This window comes from Pleuronectes platessa, chromosome 22, assembly GCF_947347685.1.
Source record: "Pleuronectes platessa chromosome 22, fPlePla1.1, whole genome shotgun sequence".
In the NCBI taxonomy this organism is placed as follows: domain Eukaryota; kingdom Metazoa; phylum Chordata; class Actinopteri; order Pleuronectiformes; family Pleuronectidae; genus Pleuronectes; species Pleuronectes platessa.
The window spans coordinates 14536247-14562373 of record NC_070647.1 but is presented as its reverse complement, the minus strand read 5'-3'; the positions used below and the strand labels follow the sequence as shown (position 1 = coordinate 14562373).

The window sequence follows — 26127 nt, the reverse complement described above, 5'->3', positions numbered from 1 at the left end:
GGGACACAAATGACCACAATAAAAGGAACGGCTCTGACGGCAATCAGCGTGGAGGGAAACTGAAATGGGTTTTACATGCAGCGAGAGAAAATCCAGGCCCTGTGGGGGTCAATTGAGCAAACTCTTATGCATGTGCAGCAGCCCAGGGAAATTCAGAGTGAATGTGAGCAGCAGTCACATTAGGAGGCGAAACGCAGCCAGGACACACTGCATTACAGAGGCAGATTCCCATTTAATGTTGGCTAAAAGACAACTAACTATCTGCATGTGGAAGGGCTGAGCCCTGTCGAGCGTGAGAGCTCATTTTGTGTTGCGGGCAGAGCCAAAAGAAAAAAGAAAGAAAAAAATCTAAAACCACTCAGTGCGTCTGATTCTGGCCGGTTTCTCTCTCGTCCTCATCTCCGTATTTCTCTTGTCTTTCTTCTCCCTTGTTCCGTAATCTGTTCATACGCCATTACGGCCACAGCTGTTTGTAAATCATATATAATTACATTGTGAAAGCCCAGTGCAGAGTGAGGGAACGATAAGGCTTAAAAACAAGGAACCAATAGAGAAAAGGAGTGAATACAGCTTTACAGGTTGGTTATGATCATATTTGATGATACTGTGGTAAACAGTAGAATCAAGACAAGGGGGAGGGGGACAAAATGTACCCTCACAGTCCGTACTGAATATTATTAAGAGCTATTAAACCACATAAAGGTAAATAATCACAATGTGGCAGAGGCCAAGAGGAGCAATGGCTGCTTATGAGAGTGTTCTAATTTCCTGGCTTATAAGAATGAAGGAATTAGGAGACAAAGCGGAGAGCATCCATGAAAAGGACACCTGCTGGGGACACAAGCAGCTGGAGACGATCCAGAAACGTAAACCTGGCTGTAAATCCACTAGAATTCAAGAATGGAGATGAAGGGAGAGCGAATCCAGAGGAGTGAACCAAAGTCAAACTGAATCTAAAACTATTACGAGGAATAGCCTGTGTCCATGTTAACATGCCTGAAAATGTATACATCAGGGAACCATTCACATATACTGGGCGTGTGATTCTCTGAAGCAAATGTAGGCGACGTCTTTGTTTGTGTGTGTCCATACGACAACGCAGTGTCAGAGGTTTCAAACTCGACTGGGGGCCAGCAGTGTTTCCAAGCTTCTCCACTTTGGGAGCCTGAAAGCTCCAGAGTCGTGTTGACAGGAACAGTGATGCATTAGTCGAGATGTAGCCTGAGAAAAATACAGCAGAACCTTCACTTTGAGGCCAACAGCTCAAACACTGTGCAGATCGTCCGAGGGCTCCACAGTCGCCGTGCAGAGCTTTGTGCTTTAGCTCACCTGTTAGTTTGGAGTGTTAAATATGCATGAGCTCTGGACGGGCTCTATCCTCGCGGGTGGAGGAGAAGCCGGGAGTCGGGACGTGCGAGCAACACTTCAAAAAGGTAAAAGGCCGCAACCGACAAAACAACAAAAATCCACCGGCTCAGCACGGTGCGTGTTCTGGTCGGGGAGGACCGAAACACATACAGCTGTCAAGAGTCTAATGCCCCCAGCGGTTGGTCAACAAAGAAGCGGCGCTCACCCGGGGATTGTTTGTACACTTACTGAAGACACAGTGTGACAAGGAGGGAGCTACGACCAGAGAGAGAGAGAGAGGCCATTTACTCCCCTTCCTGAGCGATGTTTAAAGTGGTGTCAGCATCTGCAGAGCGTTGAGGGAGGCCGCTATAAAAACAAATGATCCCCCTGCTTGACTAATGCTGCTCCACTCCCACTGGAGAGTGATATGGATTATATCTCATGTGCTGAAGCCCCCCCCCCCCCCCCCCCACCACCAATTATCCTGTTCCATTCTACCCTTCCCGGCAGTCTGGAGCCTTTTACGGCAAATTACTGTTTCTGTAATTGGAAAAGTCATCAGTGAAATATCTGAACAGAGGGAGCATCTGCGGCTGGCTTCTTTTTTCCTACTCCTCTCTCTGCCACCTGTCGAGCTCATTGACTGCAGCTAATGCCCCGTTTTGATTGTGAGGAGTCCAAATATACTCATAAGATGGCCCTGTGTTTAGAGAAGAGGAGCAGGGGGGAATTGGACCCGGGTGGGAAATGGGTGTGGGGGTGGTCCTGGCCAATTTTGGGCCTGTAAGTGGCTCACCGCTGTGAAAAGTGTCACTCAGCCATTCGGCTCTCCGGTAATAGAGCCAGGAGCTGACATCGGTGAGATGGTGGAGAACGAGCACGAAGACGCTTATTTTTCCACCTGAAGAGCAAAAGCAGCGCGACTCAAACCGACAGGTGAGCTGACCTTTCAGAAGCTAAGTTGCGCATCTCATTTAATTATGAATGTTTGGGGATGGGGGGGGGGAGGGCTTCATCCGGGCAGGTTCTGACCTCTAAATATTGCATCTGCTGCAGTGGCAAGAAGTAGAGTAAAACATTTAATAAAAAAACAGCCGCCTCAGCTGCTGCAACTTTCATTCACCTGCTTGGTTACTTTGTTCACTGCAGGTATGAGGTCGAATGGCAACACAACAAGGCCTCGCACTCACTTCAGCTGAATTAAACATGACACAAAAGGCAGCGGAACAAAGATACATGGTCCTCGACGTGGGGGGGGAAGAGAGATTTCACAGAAACAATAACTTCTTTCTTTCAGGCATTGTGAGACTTCTGACTGTTTAGACAGCAACACACTTTATGTAGGCGGAATCTGAAATTAAAACTTTCTGCTTTAGCCTGAACATAATTGCATCCGTATCAGGAGAACAGTGCAGCAATTAAATCCCGATAAGTTGAGGAGGCTATTAAACTATTCAACAAAATCGTTAATTCAATTGTCACATTTCGCACTATGTTGGATTTTTCCTATGTCGTTTCTCTAGAAACTCTCTGCTTCTCTGTACAATTAGTTCTTCATTGTTTTAATTAGCTAAATGAAGAACTTGCACGATTCACAAGAAAAACTTTTTTAAAAGAAGAACGACTGGTGTAGGAGTCAATCATCTCAACTACTTTGGCTTGAAGCCCAAAGCGCCACCGAAAGATTTCTCACTGAAAATGGGGGACAGAAATAAGATGGTAAAGCAGGAAGCCTTGTGAAAACCAGTTCTAAATGTGAACCCTTGTTTTGTTATTGAGCTCTGTGGTAAAAAAGTAATCATTGCTCGGCTGCCTTGACATGACATTAAATTAAAGGGGCCACTCACCCTGATCAATATGGAGTACTTCAGCAGTTCTCATGTTGGTTTAACCCTCAGCATCAGTGGTACTCAAGCAGAGAAAAACAGAGACAGTGTCAAGTGATGCTGGGAGATCGCTGTCGGGAAGCCGTGCTGGAATAAGACGTGGTTCGGGAGGAGACTAAATTAAAAGAGAAAACCGGCTCGGAGAGGGAACAACTAAATAAACCAATATGAAAAACCTCACACTGCGGGACCTAAACAAGCTCTTGACAAGATAAGATTGAAACGTAACATTTCACAATAATGGAATTCAGTTTCAAAAGGGCCCTGGTATGAAGTCGAGCCAGAGCGAGAACAGCTCCCCTGCCTGCCTCGCTTGGTCCAGCATCATTAGGTGATGAACAGCTGCTGTGTGTAAAAGGTAGAAGTGTGAATAATGCGGACGGAGTGGCACCTGGTTGGGGTGGTGGGGGTGTGGACTTCACTCATTATGAGTTTGTGTGGTAGCCAGGAAACAAGCACTAGACAGGATGTACCACCAACTGCGCTGCCACTGAGGCCTGAGGTGGGACAGAGCAGATAATGTGTTTGTCGGGCGAGCTGGGCCTGGTCTAAATATCCAGTCACATGGAGGTGACATTTGGGCAACGTCCAAATCTGCAGGAGGCGACTAGCGATGAAACAACAACAACAAAGATAATTAAAACCCTAAAGGAATGTTGCCCAGTGGTACAATCAACAAACAAGGGTTGCCCATACAGGGTTAGACCTTACACGTTTGAGTTTTTGTAACGTACTCATCATGGACAGAATTTAGATCTGTGTACCACAAACATTGTGTGATAACAATGATCACACAAACAGGTGAGCATATGAAAACACCAAGTTGAATGGTGCTTGCTGTGCTGATTCTAGTACTATACTTTCCCTGCCGCAATATTTACAATAATTAAATTTCTTCTGTTAAGAGGACTGATTGACCTACAAGCTTTTTCAAAGGGTTTCATCTCCAGGTCAAGGTCCTCCTAAGAAGATGAAGAACAAGTCCACTTCTATATTGGTCACATGATGACCACTGGGCTGTTCCTATGACATGGCAAAAGTCATCTGTTGAGGAAGACCGTGGTTTGTAGGTGAAATCTTGAGGAAAAGCTGCATTTAACTCGACTGGGGCATAATCCTGAGCTCAACATCGCGATGACCGTCAACCACCGGAGATTATCCACTGGCTCAACCCTCCAGAACACATCCACAATACACAGCTAATCTACCCATCCATCCGTCCATCCATCTACCCTTGATCAGGTCAACTCTCTGGCCATGTAGGGTATCTCCAGACGTCCCTCTACCCAGCCACACCTCCTGGCTCTACATGGGGGATCTTGAGGCATTCCCGCGCCAGATGGATTATGTTCTGCTTCTACCCCGGGGTCTCCTCCTGCTTGGGGCGCGTCCAATAAACCTCAAACTTTATTAAATTCCTGGAGCCATCTCAACTGTCTCGAGTTGTTTCATAGCTCAAACTTTATTCAAAACTCCCCTAAACTATGAGAGACTGTGAAATTGAGGCACAGCTTATGAGTTTTAAGAGAAACTAATACCGCTCCAAGGTACGTCTTTCAAAAATTAAAAAAGCTGCAGAGCATCCAATTCTCAGGTTCCAGCAATTACGGCTACACACCCATCAGGTCTACAGGGCTATATTTAGAGCGTTTTTAATTACGTCTGCTCACGACCACAGTGGCAAAGCAACCACGGTGTACAGCAGAGTCACTTCCGCACCCCCCCGTGCTAGGAACGGCCTCTGAGTGTCCAAGGTCACACAGATCTACGCAGGTCCCCCTCCGACAGTAATTACACATAGCCTCCGGAGAGAGAGGGAGCAACCCAACACAGAGAGGGAAAATAGGGAGAGGAAAGAAAAAACGTTGGTACGAAGGACAGTGAGAGAGATAGTGTGTGTGTGTGTGGGGGGTTGGGGTTGGGGTTGGGGGGGGGGGGGAGACAATGAGAGATAAACGCATAGAGCAACAGATAAAGACCCTTAAATAAACTGAGGATTATAGAGCGCAATCCCTCAAGCTTCTCAGTGGAAAAACCATTCCTAATGTGGAATTAATCACTTATCCAGCTTGTGTAAAGATATCCATATATGAAAAAAAAACAAAAAAAAACACACACTTAAGAGTAATTAAATGTGAATAATTAAAAGGGGTAAAATACGAGGGCTTTTAGACCCCCAGAGAATAAAAGATATTACAAATGGCGTTTTCTCTATAATGTATAAGAGTAATTTCAGAAGATAAGAGCGGGAAAAGTTACACAAGGGGAAACGGGCGTTCATCAAAAGCGTCACGACAGCCACATTGGGAAATGCATCTCAATATTAATGACTATAAAAGTAGTATTTTTTTTTTTAAGAATCTCTCGTCCTCCGTCGTCCTCTTCTTTCTTCCACAGTAGCATATTGCCGACTTAATGGATGTGTCTGCATCGCTTATTATTACCACACTGAAATATCCGCTGCCATCTGCATCAGGCTTTATAAGCGCTTGTCAATTGAGGTTACTTTGCGTCGGTGCTATCTGCAGACACCTGACCCCATCTCTCATAGAAAGTTCCTCACTCGCTCTCCATTTTCATTCCTCTTGCTCCTCTTCATCATTCAAAAAAGCAGCCCTCTCCAAGCACTTTCTTAACTCATACTTCTTATTGCCAGTATTACCCAGCTAACTGGAATATTTCTCTTTGTCTCGCCGCTGTGACACTTTCATTTTCCTATGTGGAATCAATAAAGTTCATCTTATCTTATTGAAGGAACGGCTGAAACAAATGGGAGCTTAACGGCAGACGGCAAAATGAGTCTTTCCCCTGCCAGCCGCTGCTGTATTTCATTTTCTTTCTCCAACGACAGCTACCTTTCATGATTAGCTTCACACCCACGATAAAAGCTGGCGATTACCACGGTTAAGTAAATGGACTCGCACCTATCATCATTATGATGTCAAAAGCAAAGCTGTGGCGTTATTCTATTGTTCCAAGCATCTTTCACTGAGGCTTGTTTCCTGGCTTCCAAACTGAACATCAGACGAGACAGAGACCAGGGGGGGAGGGTGGGGGGGGGCTGGAGCCGGTTACTTTACCTGCACTCCATGTCATTAATGTGCTATACCTCAAGGATGGTCAAGGAGTGCTCGATGAAAGCGGCGCTCCATCTGGCAAATGGAGCGCCGGCAGTGGCGGCCAAAAAACGGGGAGTGAATTTTGTCTCTGATGTGAGCTGGGAAATACTGCGACAGGGGAGGAGGAGAGGGAGGAGGGAGGTGCGGAGGTAGAACCTGTCTCACTCTGGCTGTAATGTGGGTCGACTTCTGATGAGAATGCATCAGGGAAGGTGTTGATCCAGCTCTGTGATAACTTTTAAGAGAGGGTAACTGTTAATTTAACCTTACAGGCTGAATAAAAGCTACACATTTGACAAATATTCTGAATTTTGATATCAGAGAGGGAAGTACTACTTATAGTAACATGTTTATTGTATAATGGCAAACTGGGCATATTTAGGGGGACAGATATCTACACCTGTGTGCAATTTTCTGACTGATTGAGATTTAGTGGACTTGCTCTATTAAGTGCCATTCTTGTTTTGAGTTCAGCGTTCTGAATCAATTACTTGATGGACATGAATTAATAGAGGTTTAGTGGAACGGCCAAAGTGCTGCTGACAGTTAGAGCACATATAAAAAGGAAAATCCATTTTCTCATGGTGTGAAACACAAACTGTGGCACAAACATTAAAATCCACCCGATCATGTCTGTGACGTGGAATCAGTTGCAATCACAGGAATATTTATGAAAGTCAGCCTCTGCGCCCGAGCTCATCTGAATATATGAATGACTTCACTTCGGAATTCGAGGGAAAAGGTAAAAGAGAGGAGGGGGATGAGTGGGAGGTGGGGGTGGAAGAAAGCGTTGAACATGTAATAATATCGCAAAGCACTCAGCTTGTATGACTTTACTGGTCCTCACACTTTGATGTGCTCTTCAAGGGGCTGGTATGACTTAATAGAGCTCCGAGGAAGCATCAGCGAAAATGAAAGAGACCATAGGAGGAGAAAAAAAAAAAAAGAGAAGAGAAGTGAGAGAGAGAGAGATGAAGGGAGGAAGGTGGGGAAGGGTAAACAACGTGATAGAGAGATAGATGAGGGGGGCGAGCACGGCAGGACTGGTCAGGTTGTGCCTCCCTGCTGAGAATAACACTTTTTTTTTTAAAACTAGCAGATAAGCCTCTTGCTGCAAGAACATGGGGCCAATTAAACTGAGAAATAAATAAATACAAAAGCATTGCTGGATCATCTAAAAAAAAAAAAAGCTCACAGCTCTCCTGTCAAAATGAACTTAAAGCAGCAATATAGGAAAAGTGCAGCTTGTGTACATTTTTTTTTCAAATGCAACACTCAGGCTGCTACTTAGAAAAAGTTGTAATTGCTTTGCATTTTGCGGTTTCCCCGGGTCCCTAATAGAGTTGAGAGAATTTATGAGAAATCTTCAAAATCAATACGAAATATTTCTGATCGTTTCGCATACGCTAAAAAAAAAAACTCATATTCCATCACACAGGGCAAAAAGAGGTGGAGCTCTTTGCTGGAGCAGCCAGAGGTGGTGTGAGGGCATTACATGTTTATTCTACAGCTCAGGGCAACAAGACGATTAGTACCTAGTTGTTACTGAGTCTGCAGAAACAGTCGGGCGGTTTAAAAACAACAATCTGGAACCACGTGTTTTTCCCTCTTGTGTTTGATTTTCCTGTGATTACGAGGTGAATGATGCCCAGGCTCAAACTGGCACTAAATGAAGGCAGATTAATTAATTACGGCAGTGAGGAAAAAATTAAGAGTTCAATTTCATGGCCCCTGACAGTCAACTGCCAGAGAATCCAGATGTGGGAGACGGCGGGGAGAGAGGGAGGCCTCAGCATCCCGAGCCGCTCCCACACACAAGCTGGCAGGCGATGAAGGGCCAGTGATTGGCATGAAGGCCTGTGATCTGTTCCAACTGGTTTGTGACTACAGGTTTGACTGTTTTCCGAACGTCAAGTTGTGTGAGGGGGATGATTTAGTCACAAAATCCAAGGTGTCAGGGTGGCAATGATTTGAATGTTCAAGTTCCAAAAATCAGTCGGATTAAATCAGCCAAGAAGGCGTAACTTTACTTTGGGATAACTTTGAATTTAGACGGTTTATAAAGATTAACGACACGACAGCTCCCGAATCTTGATCACCCCCCGGAAAGGTCATAAGCCCCGCCTCCTCCATGTTAATGGATGGGAGATGGAACAGACTAACAAGTCAAGATGTCGTTTTTTTGGTTTGCCACTTTAGGTCTTTCACCTTACATGGATGTTTGTTCATTATCCAGTAAGTTTGGTTTTGGTTATAGTGCTTTAAAAACGAGCCTGTGTATTGACTGGACCATGATGCCACACAGCTCTGCACCATGTTTGCTACCCTGTTATTCACGTGCAGAATCCGTTTATAGAGATTATGTTAAATCTATAGGCGGGGGGGGCAAGGTTTGGAGGTTAGAAGCCTTCTGGTCGGGCTTAACGCATTGACCCGAAATGCATCAGCTATCGGCTTTATCTTTATTCATATGTAGACAGCTGTTACAGGGACAAGATATTATCTGGAACTAGAACATGTACGAAAAGTATCTCTCTCTGTGTTTTGCGTGGAGAGAACTTCTCCACGCAAAACAGAAGACGGAGTCTTGCACGTCCTCCATCTTTATATATGGAATGAAAAACACAATTCTATTTGCTCATTATCTATATTTTGAAGGTAACACCAGCAAGGGGGCTCTCCAGTGAAGTGTTGTTGTAGCACAACCTCGGTCTGACCTTCGTTACTGAAGCAGCAAACCACTGTGGGCCATCCTTCCTCGTAAATAAACATGGCTGCAGTACATATGTATACACAAAGACATAACTTGATTCTGTTGTAGCAGAGGCTGGACCATTAAGCATACTACCTGAAAGATGGAGCCAGCTCGAGGGAGGTATTATGTGAGTAGTTATTCATGTACACGCACACACACACACACACACACTGAGCTTGTCAGAAGGAGCAGCCATGCGGGAATACCAGGGATTGTTAGTTTTCCCATCTTCCAAACTTTCCTCTCCCTTCCCTCCCCGTGTCAGCGGTGACACGAGGGGCTGGTGTGATTTATTCCCGTCATTCTGTAGTAACAATAAAAATGTGGGGCATCCTCGCTTTTGTCTCTGCTTCTGGCAGGGACGCTGCAGCAAAGGAGGACGGGGATATCAGTGATAGTTGTCATTCATAAAATCTGTCTTGTGCTGAAAGGGAGTAAGAAGCAAAGAGAGCCCATACTCCCATGTCTGTGAGGGGGATTGTTCATGGTGGAGTAAATAGTGGGATTTGATGGGATGATGACATAGTCCCTGTAGCAACTTTTTGGTCTACTTTTATCGGAGCGTACCTGTCTCTACGTCCTGGGCGTAGAACTGCAGGGTGTCGGCGATCTCCGTGACGAATACTGGTCTGTAGTGTTCCACGCGTTCCTTCTCCTCCTTCACGTGCACAACCTCCTCGACTGGTTTCTCCTCATAGTTGGACCAGACCTACAAACACACAGAGAGAGAGATGACAGGGACAGGTCAGCGCCAACAGAACTCAGCAGCAGAATCAGGCAGTTTAATTCATCTTTGCGTAATTCAAAGAACAGCTTTGTATATTCTGAGGATAAAAAGGGATGGTTTTTTTAAATGTCCCCTCACTCAATGTTTTAACCTTATTTTTCTACTTTGCTGTTCATAAGAGAAACAATGGCAATGCAGTACATTTGCACTTAAAACAAAATGTGTCATATTTATGAGGAAACCAGAATAATGATGGAAACCAGAACAATAAGACAAACCAGACTTTGATGATGTTTTTAACTGAAACAACAAACCTTTTACGAGTCATCATCTCGGGTTAAACTCAAACCCTATGATGCCAGCAGAATACTGTTATAAATACAACATGACGCCTCAAAGATACTTCAGAACACAGCAGATGTTGGTAAAGTTATTATCAACAGAATATACTGTATGAATGATAACCAATAAACTGAGGATTTGAAAGTAATAATGATCATAAACAATTTAAAGTGTCTTTGAAAACATGAAAAATACCACGGGACGAAACTGTGGACAAGTTGGGACTTTAGTTTGACATGTCCTGTGTGTCCATGTTTGTTACCGTGCTATTGTCGCCTCTGGAGAATTGAGTCTTGTCAGGGTTCAGTCCTGGGTTAGGGTTACATTAGAGATTAGCCGTGTAGAGCTGGTCAAAGTGTCACAAGCTTAGGGAAGAGTGAAGCCTGTGAGGTCCCTCACAAGCACTGCAGTGTGTGTGTGTGTGTGTGTGTGTGTGTGTGTGTGTGTGTGTGTGTGTGTGTGTGTGTGTGTGTGTGTGTGTGTGTGTGTGAGCAGGTTACATCCTGTCTACGCTGCATCAAGGTTAGTTCTCTTTCGGCTCCCCAGGAGAAACAGAGGGCAGGAGGCTCATTAGGAGGAAGTGCTTTGCCTTGGGCCACATATCAAACCGCATTGATGTCAGTGTGTATGTGTGTGTGTGTGTGTGTGTGCGTGTGCGTCTGTTTACAGAGAGCAAGGGCTGCGGCCGAGAAAGTGCGTAGTTGTTAAGACTAAATACGGCAGCGTGTTTACAGCAGTAAAGTAAAGTAGCGGTATTAAACACGGGCACAAACACACGATGGTCAGGATGAAAGCGAGCTAATCACCTCCCTGCAGAGGAGACGCTGCGGAAGGGGAGTGAAGGAGATGTTGAGTAGGAGGAGACGGGTTGGGGGGGGGGGGCTAGGTGTGGAACTAAAAAGTCAAAAAGTGCAAGCGAGCTCCACTTGCGCTCCAGATTCGTGTGCAGCAGCAGCAGCTTGTTACCACTCATTTCTCCGGGCTATTTGGGAGGTATTTACTTTTAAAGGTTATATAAAGAGAAGGAAAGAGGCAGACAGGTTTTTTTTTTTTTTTTTTTAACAGTGTGGCGGTATTAGCCAATTAGGTTCTGGCTAATTATTTAACTGCATGGTATCATGGAGCTAATTAGATTAGCTAGTTTTAATGTTGCCATTCCCCCTCCCCCCCTCTGCTTTGGCTCATCTGCAGAGCTACGCTAGTTTTAAAGCTTAGTTAATCATACCCGCGGCTTTTTTTTTTGATATGCCGGCTCTTCAGCATGCTTATTAGATTATCATTTCACCTCATTGATGTGCTGATGTACAGCAGCGCCAGTCTTACAGGAGGGAATCGTGTGTGTGTGTGTGAGTGAGTGAGTGGCAGAGAAAGAAAAGATCACCCACGAAATAAGTGACATAAGCACCCCCCCCTACACCCGCTAACAAAAGACAGGGTCGTACAACCCAATTACATTCAATTATTTATCCCAGAAACGCTGCAAAAAAAAAAGAAAAGGCAGGAGAACAGAAGGTAATAGGAGGGAAGAAGGCAGGTAGAAATACAGGGGATTGAGGGCAAGCAAGGTTAATGAAGACTGAAAACACAGCCACGCTTGGTAAACCCCGAGATCAACCGCCATGTTTTTGTAAGGCATTAGATAGTCATGTGCATTATTAGCACACGCACACAGGCACACACACACACACACGCACACACACAGCTATATGCACAGTCACAAAAGGCTGGAAGACGCAGAGAGTGGTAATAAGCATGCTCTCCACATTGCAGTAGAGCTGACATGGCTTGGCTTTTAATCAAACCTGCAGCACCAATTAGGGATGACAAAGATTAGAGTGTCAGCATTCATTAGCCTAGTGGCCGTCTCTCAGCTGCACATTTAGGCCGGTAACAAGTAGATGGGATTACGGTGAGATTGGACAGCGGCGCCACACGGTTTCCCCGTTGACCTCTGACTCCGTGTGGCGTGGGGGGGGGGGGGGGGGGGGCGAGGCGACGCAGGTGGAGAGAAAAGTACTCGATGAAGCGCTGATGACGCCATGACACGGGTGATATATTCACATTTAAAAGGTTGCGCAAATATAAAGTCAGAGAGGCGAGCAGATGCAGATTAGCATCAGCATTCTCTCCATTTTGGCAACCGACATAAGTGTTATTGTTTCATCCGAGTTGTCGACCAGTGTGTGATCCTCGCACCTAGCTTCTTTTAAGCTAGCAGGGAGCTAGCAGCAGCTTCAGAGCCCCATCTGTGTCTAAACAGGAGTATAAATGGATCAATGAGATTTTGATCATTGGAGGTATGTACAAATCTACAGTGAGTACTGTCGTGTGCGCTATGAGAACATCACGAGTTCGGCCTGTGTAGACAATAACAGTGAAACCTGTTCTGTCACACATCACACCGAGGTTCTTCAAATATGAGCTAAAAAAAAAATCAGTTTCAATGAAATGAAAACTGTCAGCAGCTGTTTGTATTAAGATCAAATGAGGATCACAGAGGGACAAATAATTCAAAAGCTTAGGAAGTTTAATAAGATGTTTTTAGGTGGCTGTTGATAAATGTGTAATTGACTGGTTATGCGATTTATGAAACAAAGGAAATCTGTATTGTTGTATGTTCTTCTAAGAAAAAAAATCCTGGCTTTCCAAATTAACATTCAACACTCGCCTCCAGAACTTGTCATGGCAAGCGGTTGAGTAGTTTTCATTGTTTCCCAGTTGTCCTGCTAACAGACGGACCAACAGTTTCCAGAGAGCCGGGTGAAGAACTGGCCTTTAACGGTGATCACAACTCACAAGACACATTTCACACTAACAATATGTTGTCAGAATAAATAACCACATCCTCAATTGTATATTGGTTGTTTGTGACCAACGCTGCCAAGAGACCTCAGCGGTCAGTGTGATTACAGCAAGATGAACATTGGTTTTGCCTCGGAGTATTAGAGACACTGTAGAGTTCCATCTCTTTGGAAAGAGACACACACACACACGCACGCACACAAACACACACACACACACACACACACACACAGTCTGTGCCCAGGGCTGATGACCTTCCGTGAGCAGCCAACCATCCTGTTTGTTCCACTTGAATGCAGGTATATGACTGCTGCTTCTGCTGCTGCTCTGCAACTGCAGCCAGACGCTAGAGCCACTAAGCTGCCAGAGACAATGTGAGAGAGCAAGAGAGAGAGAGAGAGAGAGGGGCGCAGAGAAGAGAGGGAGGGATAGATAGAAAGGAAGATGGGAAAAAGGGAAGAGAGGCAGGCCATTAAGCTGGGGCCGAGAGGACAACAATTCCTGATAATGGGGGCCAAGCGGCGAGGGATGGCAGGTTGGGCTGACCTTCACAACTCCTGAATGACAAATACACACTCGCAGCCAAGTGGGTGACCAGTGAGTCCAGTTGGGTTGTGTGATGACGGAGCACATCGGTCTACCGCTTTAAATGGTGACCATCAGAACCCACAGGCTCAAATAACTCAAGCATGTGTGGAAGGGATTAATTCTTTCCATTTTTACAAAATCAGTTTTCTACTCCTCTACCTTTCATTCTCTTAATCTTCTATTACCCTGATTCTCCTCTCGGGCTCCACTTCAATAATCTTGCAGTTTCAGTCAATCTTTTTATCGTCGGACTCTTTTTTTTTTTTTAATAAAGTTAATATCGTTTCAGCAGTTTAGAGTTTTTAAATCTATTTTTCCTTTCATAGGCATTTTGACAAACTCTCCAAGACATTAGCCACTTGGGTGGTTTCTTAAATTTGGTTTGAAACTTGCTCGCTCCCGAGGAAGAAAGACCTGGTTACAGCCACATTGTTGATGTCACTGGCGGAGACCCGATACCTCTCTGATGGAAGTGGAGCTCTTTCACTTCCAAGTGCATCTCGGCTTCAGAGAGTTAACGCTGATTACCTTCGAGCTGGTTCGCCTGAATATTTTCTAATTTGATGAAGAGCGCAGCAGCCCTCCACAGACCGAGCGATGGTGCAACATTCGGAAGATTTCGCACATGCAAGCACAGGTGGATGAATACACAGACAGATGGATGACTGAACCAACACGTAGAGCCAGAACGAGAGGGTGAGGGCTGGATTGAACACTGATTAAAGGTGGCAGCGTGTCAATTCCTCAGTGTGTGTCTGTGTGTGTGCATGGCGAAACAAAAATCGTAGTTGCTACCCAAAAGTACAAATTGTGCACTTTTTCAGCAGGCAAATGCCAAAATGCATCAGTTAAGAAGGCTAGAAGAACATTGGATGGAAAATTAAAACAAATGGTTCTGGTTGAATCCATTAACTGAAACACAGAGTAAACACCCACAACTGAGATCGTCAATTTCAGGTTTTAATGAACTCAAACTCTAAAAAACTTTTCTACCGTTTGAGAAAATGTGTTTTATTTTCACTCGATGACATTAAGAACGTTACAGCCTTTTGTTATTAACGCGACGCACTCGGCATGGAGTGCTCCCTCGAAAAGAACATCGTGAGCGCGCCTCGACATCTTCACAATTCCTCGTTAACCCGTCTTTGCGCTGCCCTGACACATGTAGAGCACTTGACAGCTGCGGAGGGCACATGTCGCTGCCCTTTGATTCACACACACACACACACACACACCTCAGTGGACAAGGCGGCTCTGCCCTCGCAACCCCTGGCAAACTTGTGCAATTCCGAAACAACGCAGCTGTCGCGAACTAGCCGAGGCCCAGAGCGACAATGAGCAAGAGACGATGGAGTGGTATCTCTCTCTCTTTTTAATTTTTTTTTAGTTGGAACTTACATAGTTCCATTGTTCGTTCATTACCCGATCACACTCGGAGAATGATTTAAATCAATAGGAGCATGTTATTCATAAGAGTGCACTTTGTAAATCAATTTAGCCCCTATTATATCCCTGATGAATCCCCTTTGGAGAGAAAGGTTCATTAATTCAATTGAGGGCACATTTGTCACTTTCAGACTCAATGAGCTCACTGTCTATTTTTTTTTCCAGAAGTTAACATCAAAAGGTTTAAAGCTACGCATAAGAATAGAATGGGACCCCATTTTACGTCTGATTGGTTCTATTCTGTTTGGATGATAGGTGGGTGAGCTCGACTGGTGCAACAACACAACAAAAAATGGCTCCAAAGGGAAGAGTCGGCAAAGAATAGGGATCAAAACTAGAACGGCACTAAGCACAGTGCACATCTCCAACAAGACCCAAAAGCCCCCTTATGGCCAAGTTACATCAAATTAAAAAACACTCATGAATGTAAGTCTCCATCTCAAAAGAGTTTCAAAAGTCTTCATTAAACCAACAGGTAAAAGTTTAACACTGTCTGAAATCATCTTCCTCTGAATCTAAACCCTCAAACTCTGAGCATGTGCCGTCTTACAACTCAGCATTTACTCAAAGTTTATCCCTGTAACCTACAATATGCTCTTGGAAAGAATTTGATCTGTATACAAAGTGCGAAGGAGCTCATTAGAAACCTGCGTTGGCATCACATTAATAATTGGGAGAGGTTTGCGTAGGCAGAGAAGGTGGGCGACCCGGGATTTCCCCATTCCTCAATGATGTTGTCTGTATTGACTAAGCCATTACAGGCGGAGAATGATCAACACGACGGGGAATTGCTTCATTAAAAAGGCGTTCGGCCACATCCCAGATGAGACGTGGGGTTCAATTCCCGGAAGAGGTACGTCTGACTTTGTACAGACAAAATTAGTGGCCATGAATCTTATGTAGAAGGTTATTTAATCCATTTGTTGTAGCCAAACAAACTCAGAAACATAGCAGAGGTTCTTCCTTCAGGGACAAAAGACTCTGAGAGGTCTTTAGAAGAAAAGCAACCAAAACAGATTGAACAAACAGGAAATAACAATAATTCATACTAGAGCCACTCGTGTGGAGCAGCTTGCTATTGTCATCATAAATGATAATTGATTCTAGTGGCATGACTTTGTTGATAAACAGGTGAGAAGTTAATGGCTGATAAATGACCGTTTTATTAATCCAGCCACTGCTCATAATTTCATTTATCACAGTCAATGTCACGAGGGGCTTCAGTGACAAATCACCTTTCACCAAAACCAACAACAAAAACAGGAAGAGCCTCCTTGTGGAAAATTCAATAAAAATAAATCAGAGGGTTGAAAGAGAACCTCTCCCTCGTCCTGTTTGTTTCCTGAGAGCGAATGTTGTAAAAGTTGTAGGAGAACTCAGTCTTCTCAGGCCATTATGACTCGGTAGCTGTAACAGATGTGAGAGGTTGATGTCGGGTAAATCCTTGGAGCCGATAAAGGCACAACACAGGCCGACAGTGGAGCTGATCAGGGTCCCCTGCTCTGATTTATCAACCGTTTGAGAGTTCATTTGAGGTGCGATGATCATAATGTACAGCGGGCGACACAACAGGCTCACGGCCACTCGGTTTTTTCTAACCTCTAATTCAAACAGCGTAACCTTGTGGGGGGGGGGAATGGTCTTGACTGGTCAGTGAGTGTAGTGAGAGGTGTCAGTGTGGCACAATTGAGAAAAGACATTACCCCCCGCATGTCCAACCCCCTTAAAAAAAGAAAAGAAAACCTTTCTCCAAGGTTAAGAGGGGTTGTTGATGGGACATTAACCTCGATGGCTCACCTTATCATGGTGGGCCAAGTAAGAGGGGCCGTGGCAGTGAGGGAACAATGATTTATCACATGCGGGGACAAGCTTCGTTGTCATTCCTTCCCTGTCGTCCTCATATCCAGATATATAATGCATGGCAGCCTTGCATCGTAAAACATCCATTCCGGGAAAAGCACACATGTATGTGTACAAAAGGCCGGTGGTGGCCTTGGGAGGAGTTGGTCCAGGTTGAGCTACAATACGGCAGCGGCATCTTTCCTGCCTCAGTGGGCTAATATAATACGACCGCTTATGGGCCCGCAAGGCCACACATGTGGACAGGGTAACAAAACATGTCAGCTGCACACAGGCCTGCGTGACAAGCTGTAAAAACTGAAATCACACAACAGCAATATATCACGTTTGATATAAAGGTTTAATGCGTCGAAGGCCCCGAGTTCCAGAGAGGCAATTCTGTTTTCATAAACACATGCAGTGTTTCTGATGCATTTATATGGGATCCTGCAGGTCTGAGAGTAGTTAAGTTTAAAGGGATTTTTAAGACCAGGTCAAATGAAATTTAGGAGCTACTGTAAGTCAAGTACGACACATGAAGAGATGTCTCTTTGTAGTTTTACTGCAGCAAACTTACTGTACATCTATGATTGAGAAAGAACTACAACACACAAGACACTACGAACTAACAATGTCACCAATGCCCAACACATTTTATAAATCAATCCTATACTTGACAATGGAGAGAGGTCAAAATAGAGCTTATTTGATTACTGGGTCTAAAAAAAAAGCTGGACTAGTTTTGGACTGATATGATAAAAGCCAGTATTTGAATATTATACAGTAATCATTGAAAATTCTAAATAAAAATTGATGTTGACACTGCAGCCGTTAAGAGGGAGATGCAGGCCGGTGGCTGTGGGGACGCCGGATCTCAACACTTGGCTCCGCTCTCCGGTGCTGGAACCCAATCAATCCTAATCTGCTTAAAGAAGAATATTAAAACATAGGTGTGTATTTCTACGTCCGAGGCCAAACCACACCGAGGGGGGTGCGAGCATGAGACGGATGGAGGGATGAGTCCTCATGGATGTGGTTACTTAGCAGATAAATTATGCATTAAAACTGCACAGGTGGCGGGGGACAGGGTTTTTTAGGTGAAGGGGGGGGGAGCAGCTGGGGAATTCACGGCAGAGAAAGCGAAGGGAGCCGGGGAGAAGGGGGGAGAAAGTCGAGTTACTCCCTGGCTTCATATCACAGCCAACAGATGTTCTGCCATCAAAGAGGCACCGGGCAGGCGGCGAGGCTACTCAGCCCGGGCTTACACGGTGAATATGACCCCCCCCTCCCCCCCCCACCCACCCACCACCGTATACACACGTACTGACATTCACGACAGTAGAGGGCTTGAAAACGACCCGAGGCTATCATGGTGGCAACTTCTTACACTTTTAAATTGACACAAATTGATCCACTTAGACATGTGTGTGTGGGTGTGTATTTGTCTGTGTGTGTGTGTGTTTGGGGGGTGTGGGAGCAGGTCTGCCAGCCCCCTGATAAAGTACTAGTAGCAACAAGCATTAACTTGCAGCTGACAGAGATCGGTGGTCTGTATGTGCACGTGAACCGAAGGGGGGGGCGGGGGCATAGCGTTACCATGGAAACAAGACATGTGGGCGCATATGTAATCGGGGGGGGCAATAGGTGCGCACACACAGAACCCCCACAACACACACACACACACACTCAGCGGGTACAGGAGGCGGCTGAGAGTGTGTGCACCGGGCGCCGCTCACGGTTCACACGCACGCCTCGTCCCTGGTCGCTGTCTCCTCGTCCACGTGTGGTCATTAAATGATGATCAAGCCGGGCGAGGTGTCATCGAGAGCTCGACAAAAGCGGCGCCGGGGAATCGGCACGCAATTAAAGGCGACCAGCTGCAAGTGCAAGGGCACGTGACACGGACACTCAATCCCCCGATGGCGCGGACGACGGCGGCAGAAGCAAAAGAGGGAGGCAGAAATAATTAAGTTGTGGCCCAAGACAAACACTTTGTGTGATTGTGCGTCATGATAACCTTGATGAAGAATGAGGTGCGGCTACAAGGAGAGGTGGAGGGCTGTGGAGATGGACTCCAGACACACTCGACTGGTGTTTGATTACTGTTTGTTTTGCCCCCGCCGCTGATTTTATGCATTTGTATGTATGATCTGCCGGATCACGTCCCCCCCCCCCCGGTCTCACCGTCCCCGTCCTTCAGATGTGTCCTCCGTCCATGCCAGACGTTCTCACGACCTTGATGCCAAATCTGTGAAATTCTGCCTCTCCCCGAAAAATGCACCTGTGACTAAAACACCACGCGGGCTAAAAGTGGGATAAAATCCACCCCCGACCACCCACCCCCCCTCCCCCGATCCCTTCTGCTTCCACTTCATCCGTCCTCTACAAGATACGTTTATCAACTCTGGCGGATTATCGGCCAGGAGATCACGCTCCCTCTCCCTCTGATCACCGGAGATTACAGAAGAGAAAAGAGTGGCTACAAAGCCGAGTGATTAAGATACAGGACCAACTCAACATTACAATGTATAAGTGTGCAATTAAAAGGCAATTAATCAAACTTTTTAATTAACAGGCCGGTCTGTCCCGGATTGCCACAGTGTTGCCATGACAACTGGCTTTCCAGGGGGTGGGTTTTTATCTCGCTTTCACTCTTTTATTCCCCCCCCCTCCTCTCTCTCTCTTTTAAAGGATGCTGATCACACCTTGCACTCCATTGTCCCTCTGCCAGCTTTATTTAAAAAAGAAGATGCATAATTGAGGTATGAGGAGGGAGGGAGCGTTTGAGGCAGGAGAGCAGAGCGGGTGGGGATTAGGGAAAAGTGGGAGATGCGGGAAGGCAAGAGAGCGACAGAGAGGTTAATGTGGATGTAGGGGAAGAGAGAGAGAAAGTGAAAAAAAGGGAGGGAGAAGGGAGAAGTGAGAGGGAGGTGGGGGAGAAAAGGAGGGCAATGCCATCGCCGCTGATTTCCACATTTAACAATTTGTAAAAAAAGACTCAGTGGTGTGATGCTCCTCCTGCGACTCCGACAGTTTGAGAAACAACTTCGCTAATCAGCATCTTTGTAGGAGAGACTGAGGTCGGCGCCGTCGTGTTTCTGTGCCGGAGACACAAACTAATATGTTGACAAAGGTGTGAAATCAAATCGGCTCTAATTGAGAACACCATTCACCGAGCGCATTTATTCAGAACAGGCTTTTCTCTCTCGCTCACATTTTAACAAATAAAGTTTCAGTTCACCCCATCAAGTATTCAGGAGCCAGCGTGATGCTTAATTCCCACATAAAGCAAGTATAATTTGTATGTTATTCTCTTTTATTCTGTAATAGATTCTTGTATGAGTTGACTTTAGCTGTCAATTGTGTAAATGTGAAAAAGCTTTGGTGAGATGGATACAAACATGGAGGAAGTAGAAGCAGGATAAAGACATAATCTGTGAAAAAATGAGAAATACATGAAAGGAAAAAGAAAGGCAAGGGGCCGAAGAGGGAACTGGTACAATGGTGGGAATCGGAAATGCAGGAATGACGAGAGCCTGTTTATGTAACTGTCTGTCCCTGAGGCATGAAAGAGAGAGAGAGAAAGAAAGAGAGAGAGAGAGAGAGAGAGAGACTGTAAAAGCAACGAAAAAGAAAGAGTGGTCCCATTCTCTGGATATAGAGCGATTTCTGAACGCGGGTCAGCCAGGACACCGAGCAGGGTATCTGTGGGTTGAGCTAAATTACAACTGAGTGTTGAAGAACTCAAATAAACTCTTTAAACCTGAATCTTTACAATAACAAAAAGAAAGTTTGTCCAAAAGAAAAAAATCCTTTTATACTGGTGTTTTAACTCTGTATCAGAAGTTACCAGTATAAATGTGAATATATATCTGCCGCATAAGCAAAAAATAAGAAGTGGAGTAAGTGGAGGTTTTAGAAATCCGTGGAAAGGAAGGAGAGCTAGCCGGTGAAATGATTAAACCAACTGTCCATGTGAATGCAATGATCATCAACCATGACAGGCACAACTCACAAACAATCCAGTCTGTCAATCCTCAGAGCGATCAGTCCAAACCTCCATCTCCCCCTGCCTCATTGTATTCATCCGTCTCTTCCTCCCTTCCACACGTCACCCTACTCCAAGGTTGACAGCCCATGAAAAAAGGGCCCATCAATTTTCTATAAAGGGGCTACCATTTTTTTTTTTAAAGGTGTAAAAAAACAACAACATGTGGATGCCTCACCACGAACCAGCGCTGGCAGGCTGCGGCGCGTCCCGGGCGTTTTATAACTTAACCGGGGGTCACAGCCACATTTTTTTTTATTTGTCGGACAGTGTGACGACGCCTGAGATTTTTATTTGGTGATGGAGAGCAGCCGCTGAACACACTAAAATACCAGACTGGAAGTGACAGGTGCAGTTACCAGGCTCATATCAGCCCCATGCAGGTAGAGCGTTGACGTTCTGGCAGCATAATACCGAAAAGTGCAAACATGAGAATTGAGTGCAACATACAGAAGCTAGTCTTTGTTACCCCCGTGTCTGCTCTGTCAAAGATCCACTCCGACACAAAGGAGCTCCTCATTCATAGAAACTGCAGCGACCTTCTTTTTCGGGGGTGCTCTTCTTAGAAACTGCACTTTAAGGACGGCCGTGAATCAATTGACTTTACATTCTCCTAACATTGAGACAGCATAAGAGAGCATGTGAGGGGAGGGTAGTAAACTGAATGCCAAATACTACAGGGGGTGAGGGAATAAGGGGGAGGGAGAGAGAAAAGAGGTAGAATCAAAGAGAGAGAGGGGGGGGGGGGGGGGGGGGGGGTCGGGATGAAATTGTGCAGGTGCTGAGACAAGAGCAAATGAATGAGAGGGAGAAACAGTGGAGGAGCTGGAGGGAGGGAGGGAGGGGAGGGGAGGATGGTGTGAGAGAGGGCAGAAGAATGAAAGCAGTCATAAAGCAAACAGATGGAGAGAATAAGGGAATGCGGCCGACGTGTAGAGGATTCTGCGTCTATGAGCAGGTGTAATAAAGCGACCCGGTGAGGCGTCAGCATCAAGCTTCTTCCTGCTCCGAGGCGAGGTCAAAAGGAACCTGCGTTTATCTGGGTAACAGCAACAGCAGCAATAATAATCATCACTGTAATAATAACCTATTTGGGGAAGGTCAGAGATGTTGAAAGCACGTAGCCCGTGTCAAAAACCCTCTCAGGTGACCAGGTCTAATCTTAATGCCTCGGAACTAGTAAGTCAGCATCTCATTAAAGGGGGGGGGAGGGGGGGGGGGGGTGTTTGAAGGTCCCAACCAGCAGAGAGAGCATTTGAATGGTGCCCCGAAGAAACAAATATTTAGCATTTCATTACACAGCAGAGAAGAAGAAAAAAGCGAGAGCGGGGAGGAGAGGGGTTCTTCACTGCCGACCCATATTAACTGGAGTTAAGTGTGGCTCCGAGCAGGGGCCCTAAAAAAATGTCAAAGTGTGTGCAAATGACTATAAGTCGCCTTTCTTATTTTTAGTGCAAACGCACATATTCCCCTGATTACACAAGGGACGATTAGCGAGGACACTTGGAGCGCGGCGAATAAAAAAATAATAAAAAGGGGGAGGGAGGGGGTGAAGGAGGATTTAAGGTTTTCAAAGCATCTGCTTGATGACTCCAAACACACATAAATGTCAGTTATCTGCAGAGAGGAAATGCCATCGCTGCTTCCACCCGCTTAATGGATGTTCACACGAATGGTGCGGCCGATTCATCACAAGGATGCCGGTGCAAATTGCTGCAAGGTCAAAGGAAAGTCACCAATACGAGCTCCTTGCAAATTATTCATTATTCAAAGCTTTATTATACATTATCATACATCATGTATAATAACAAATGTAAATTCTTTGTTAACTGGGTAGTGTTTCAAAAAGGAAAGATGTGCCTTGAAGTTAAGGGTATTCTAAAGGGAAGATTTTCAAAGTCGGACGGCATTTAGGTAAAGATCCTTTATGTGTAAATTAACAGCCACTGCACAAGGAGCTGGACGATCACAGCTCTGCAGTCTGATCAAATATCAGTGTTAGGATACAAGGCGTGCTGCCTGTGCATTCCCCTCTGCCGGCCACAACCAGTCCTCAGCAAACCAAGTGGAAAAGTGTCTCCTCACAGTAACAAAACCAGCAACAAAAAGAAAGAAAGGGAGATCAAATAATCTGCTATCCACACTCCAGTGAGCGCACGTCCTTCACACTCACTCTCATCAGAGGAGATCGAGGAGGAATTGGGGGCAGAGGAAGAGGAGAGGGGAAAAAAAACAAAAAGAACGAGGAGGGAAGCCCTAAGATATAAGAGGGGGGGGGGGGGGGGGGGTGCAGACCTGGGGGTTTGTGTTTTTCTGTTGCGGGTGGCGTAGCTGAGCATGTGTTAATCAGCCATAATGCAATGCACTATGTCATATCACATCATTTACTCTGCCAGCGTTCCACCTCACTCTCACCAGCCCTCTCTCCTCCCGTGGCCTCGGTCGCTCGTCCCGAGAGCGGAGCGGAGGAGCGGAGGGGCGGAGGGGCGGGAGGGTGGCAGGGTGTGCGGCAGGGTGGGGATGGGATGGGGGGGGGGGGGACTGCTTGAGTTATTTCTGCACTGATGAACCAGAGGCAGCCGCAAACCTGCCCCTGTGGACCTCTGCTAAGAGCCTGCAAGAATCCTGTGCATGACTGGAGAGGAGGAAGCACAGGGCCAAGGACATAAAGACAAATGCATGTAAAAACATGCAGATGCATAAGAAAGATGCACAAAAACCCAAAGTTTAAGGAAGCCGGAGAACAAATCGATGAGACGTGGACACAACGGATCACATGCACACGGCTGCAACGGGCAAAAGCTGTGCACAAAGAAAAGGCTGCACTAAACAAAAAAGGCCGACTTCCTGTTTATATGCTTCATCAAGTAGAATGCCTCATCTGAGAGAGTGTGTGTGTGTGTGTGTGTTCTCCAGGATTGTCATGTCCTTGTGGCTGGATGCATTTTTCAGATGACATTTCTGAAGTCAGCGTGTAAATCCTGCAACTCGTGTGAATGTATAATTCAGCGAGCAGAAGGTGAGACTGCTGAGACAGACTCGCTCCGGTGAGTGTGCGTTACGGTTTTTAGTTTCTTGCTCATCAAAAAACGCGCTTGCATGTGCCGCTCCGCCGATGACCGGCCACGGGCACGGACTCGCGGCACAGTGTGTGTGTGTGTGTGTGGGGGGGGGGTAGAAAACGAGATGCGGATGGAGATGGAAGGAGTTTTTTTTTGCATGTGTGTTCAACGAGAGCCCGAGTGGAGTTGACAGACTGCTGAGTTTGCGGCTTGGAACTGGGGGGGAAAAGGAGGATGAAGGCAGACAGAGGAAACTGGGGGCTGGGGTGTAAATAACACACACATCACTGGGTCCACTGATCCCTTCCTGTGTCTTTCTGTCTCTCTGCCTCGGGGCACTGAGGGTCCAGCCTGCCGTCTACAGTAGGACAAGGGTGTCCCCAGAGAGAGAGGGGAGAGCATGCATGTGTATGTCTGAGGCTGCACATGCTTAAAAGAGACAGTGACAGTATGGTGGGTGTGTGTGTGTGTGTGTGGCGCCTCCCTCCATCTGCAACCAAGTTAATGTGTGTGCGTGTGTGTGTGCAGACGTGTACACAGTGCACTGAGAATCATTATGTAATCTTTCAGCCGTATGAAAAAGCCTCCGTCAGCTCTTTGCCTTTGTGTGGTCGGCGGTTCATTTTGTGCACACGGGGCTGAGAAGAGAGATGAGGGCGGGAGCCGACTCACACACGCAAACGGGCGTACAAACATTATGGCATAGTAAACAAACAGAAAGGAAATTGGTATGCAGTCGCACACGAACACACACATCTGCACACGCTGCACATATGAACACAGAGGGAAGCCTGGGTGTTCGTGATATACATATAAACACATAGCTCTCAGGCCTCTCCATCTTTCCCAGTGACGTGAGGTGTCACCATGGGTCACCTCTCCCATTGTGGCCACCATGCAGGCAATAAGGTCTCCTTGCTGTGAGCCCGCCGTGCTCTCACACTTGTGATCAAAACCCTGCAGCGTTTATCTTGCTTGTGTATTGACGCACTGGCAATGGGGCCCACACATGCCCTGTCACTGGGTAGGTTGATTTCCATCATGGGACAGGGGGGGTCTCCTGAGCCGCTTGGGGCAGGCCATCACAACATCAATCCGCCAACAAGCTCCTCCTTAATCCCATCTGATTACAAATTCACTTGCACGTGATTTCACTTTAAATTAACAAATGCCGGAATTATTATTCGGCTGTGAATTTAGCAGATCACATTTATAGTGATTAATAAAAGCGTGTGGAGATGTCACGCTGCACTTTATTAAACCAGCGCAAAGTAATAACTGTGCTGAGGTTTCAAAAACAAATTCAGGAGCTTGAGGCCTATTCATTAGATTGCAAGCGGTATTTTCTGAGCGTGCTGTTAGTTAGCTTGTGCCACAGAGACGTTTGCGGCGTGTTGTGATTTCATCATAGCGGTGAATCAGATAATCATTACCAGTAGTAGTGGCTGTGCTGGTGTAGTAGTGCCTGATTTGGACGCAGCAGGCTGAGGCACCGTGAGTCACTGAAACATCCTACTCACGGGTTACAGCATTGTGTTCTAATGAGGAGAAGACGTGAGCGGTCATTTTTTTTTCCTACCGATTGCTGTAGCGCCGGGGATGATGAATTCAAAAAAGAAGCGAGGCGAGCATTAGCACCTCGGCCACGGGAGAGGTGATGTACTGTGACTCCTGGCACAGTTTGAGCCACTCGTCTCTTAAAGGGCAATAAAATGCAAATCGCCACCGACGCAATGACCCCCCCGACCCCCGTCTTTTAGAAAAATGCTGCCGATGAAACCATTTCGTTCACCCATCGGTTTCCTGGAGTTCCGACACATACCTGACACTTTGACATATGTATCCGCTTCAGACTATCGAGTAGAGTAGGGAAAAGATGGACAGACGCACACAGTTTAACACTTAACACAGAACAAAGGTATTTTTTTAACTGTTGGGTTTAGTGGCGTTAATTACACTGAGTCAGCAGTTCTACATACACCTGCATTGTAAATGGGTCTTCAGGATGCATTTCCCAGAAGTCTTCAGCGTATATCGTAGGCCCCACAGACTCAACCTCGAAAACCAATGATGGCCGACGTCCAAGTTTACTAAATTAGGATGAGAGAGTTTGCTGGAGTTGGCAGAATGTAACGAGACAAAGTGCCTTTTCTTTGTTAGCCA

At 46.0% G+C, this 26127-nt stretch overlaps 1 protein-coding gene across 1 annotated transcript in view; it reads right to left on the bottom strand.

The window, feature by feature from the left end:
- snd1 (staphylococcal nuclease and tudor domain containing 1) overlaps positions 1–26127 on the bottom strand; it is a 166735-nt gene that overhangs the window by 28805 nt on the left and 111803 nt on the right. The window contains exon 18 of the mRNA XM_053414676.1: positions 9678–9819. Within this exon, the coding sequence (XP_053270651.1) occupies positions 9678–9819 (142 nt within the window). The remainder of the gene's footprint in view (positions 1–9677; positions 9820–26127) is intronic.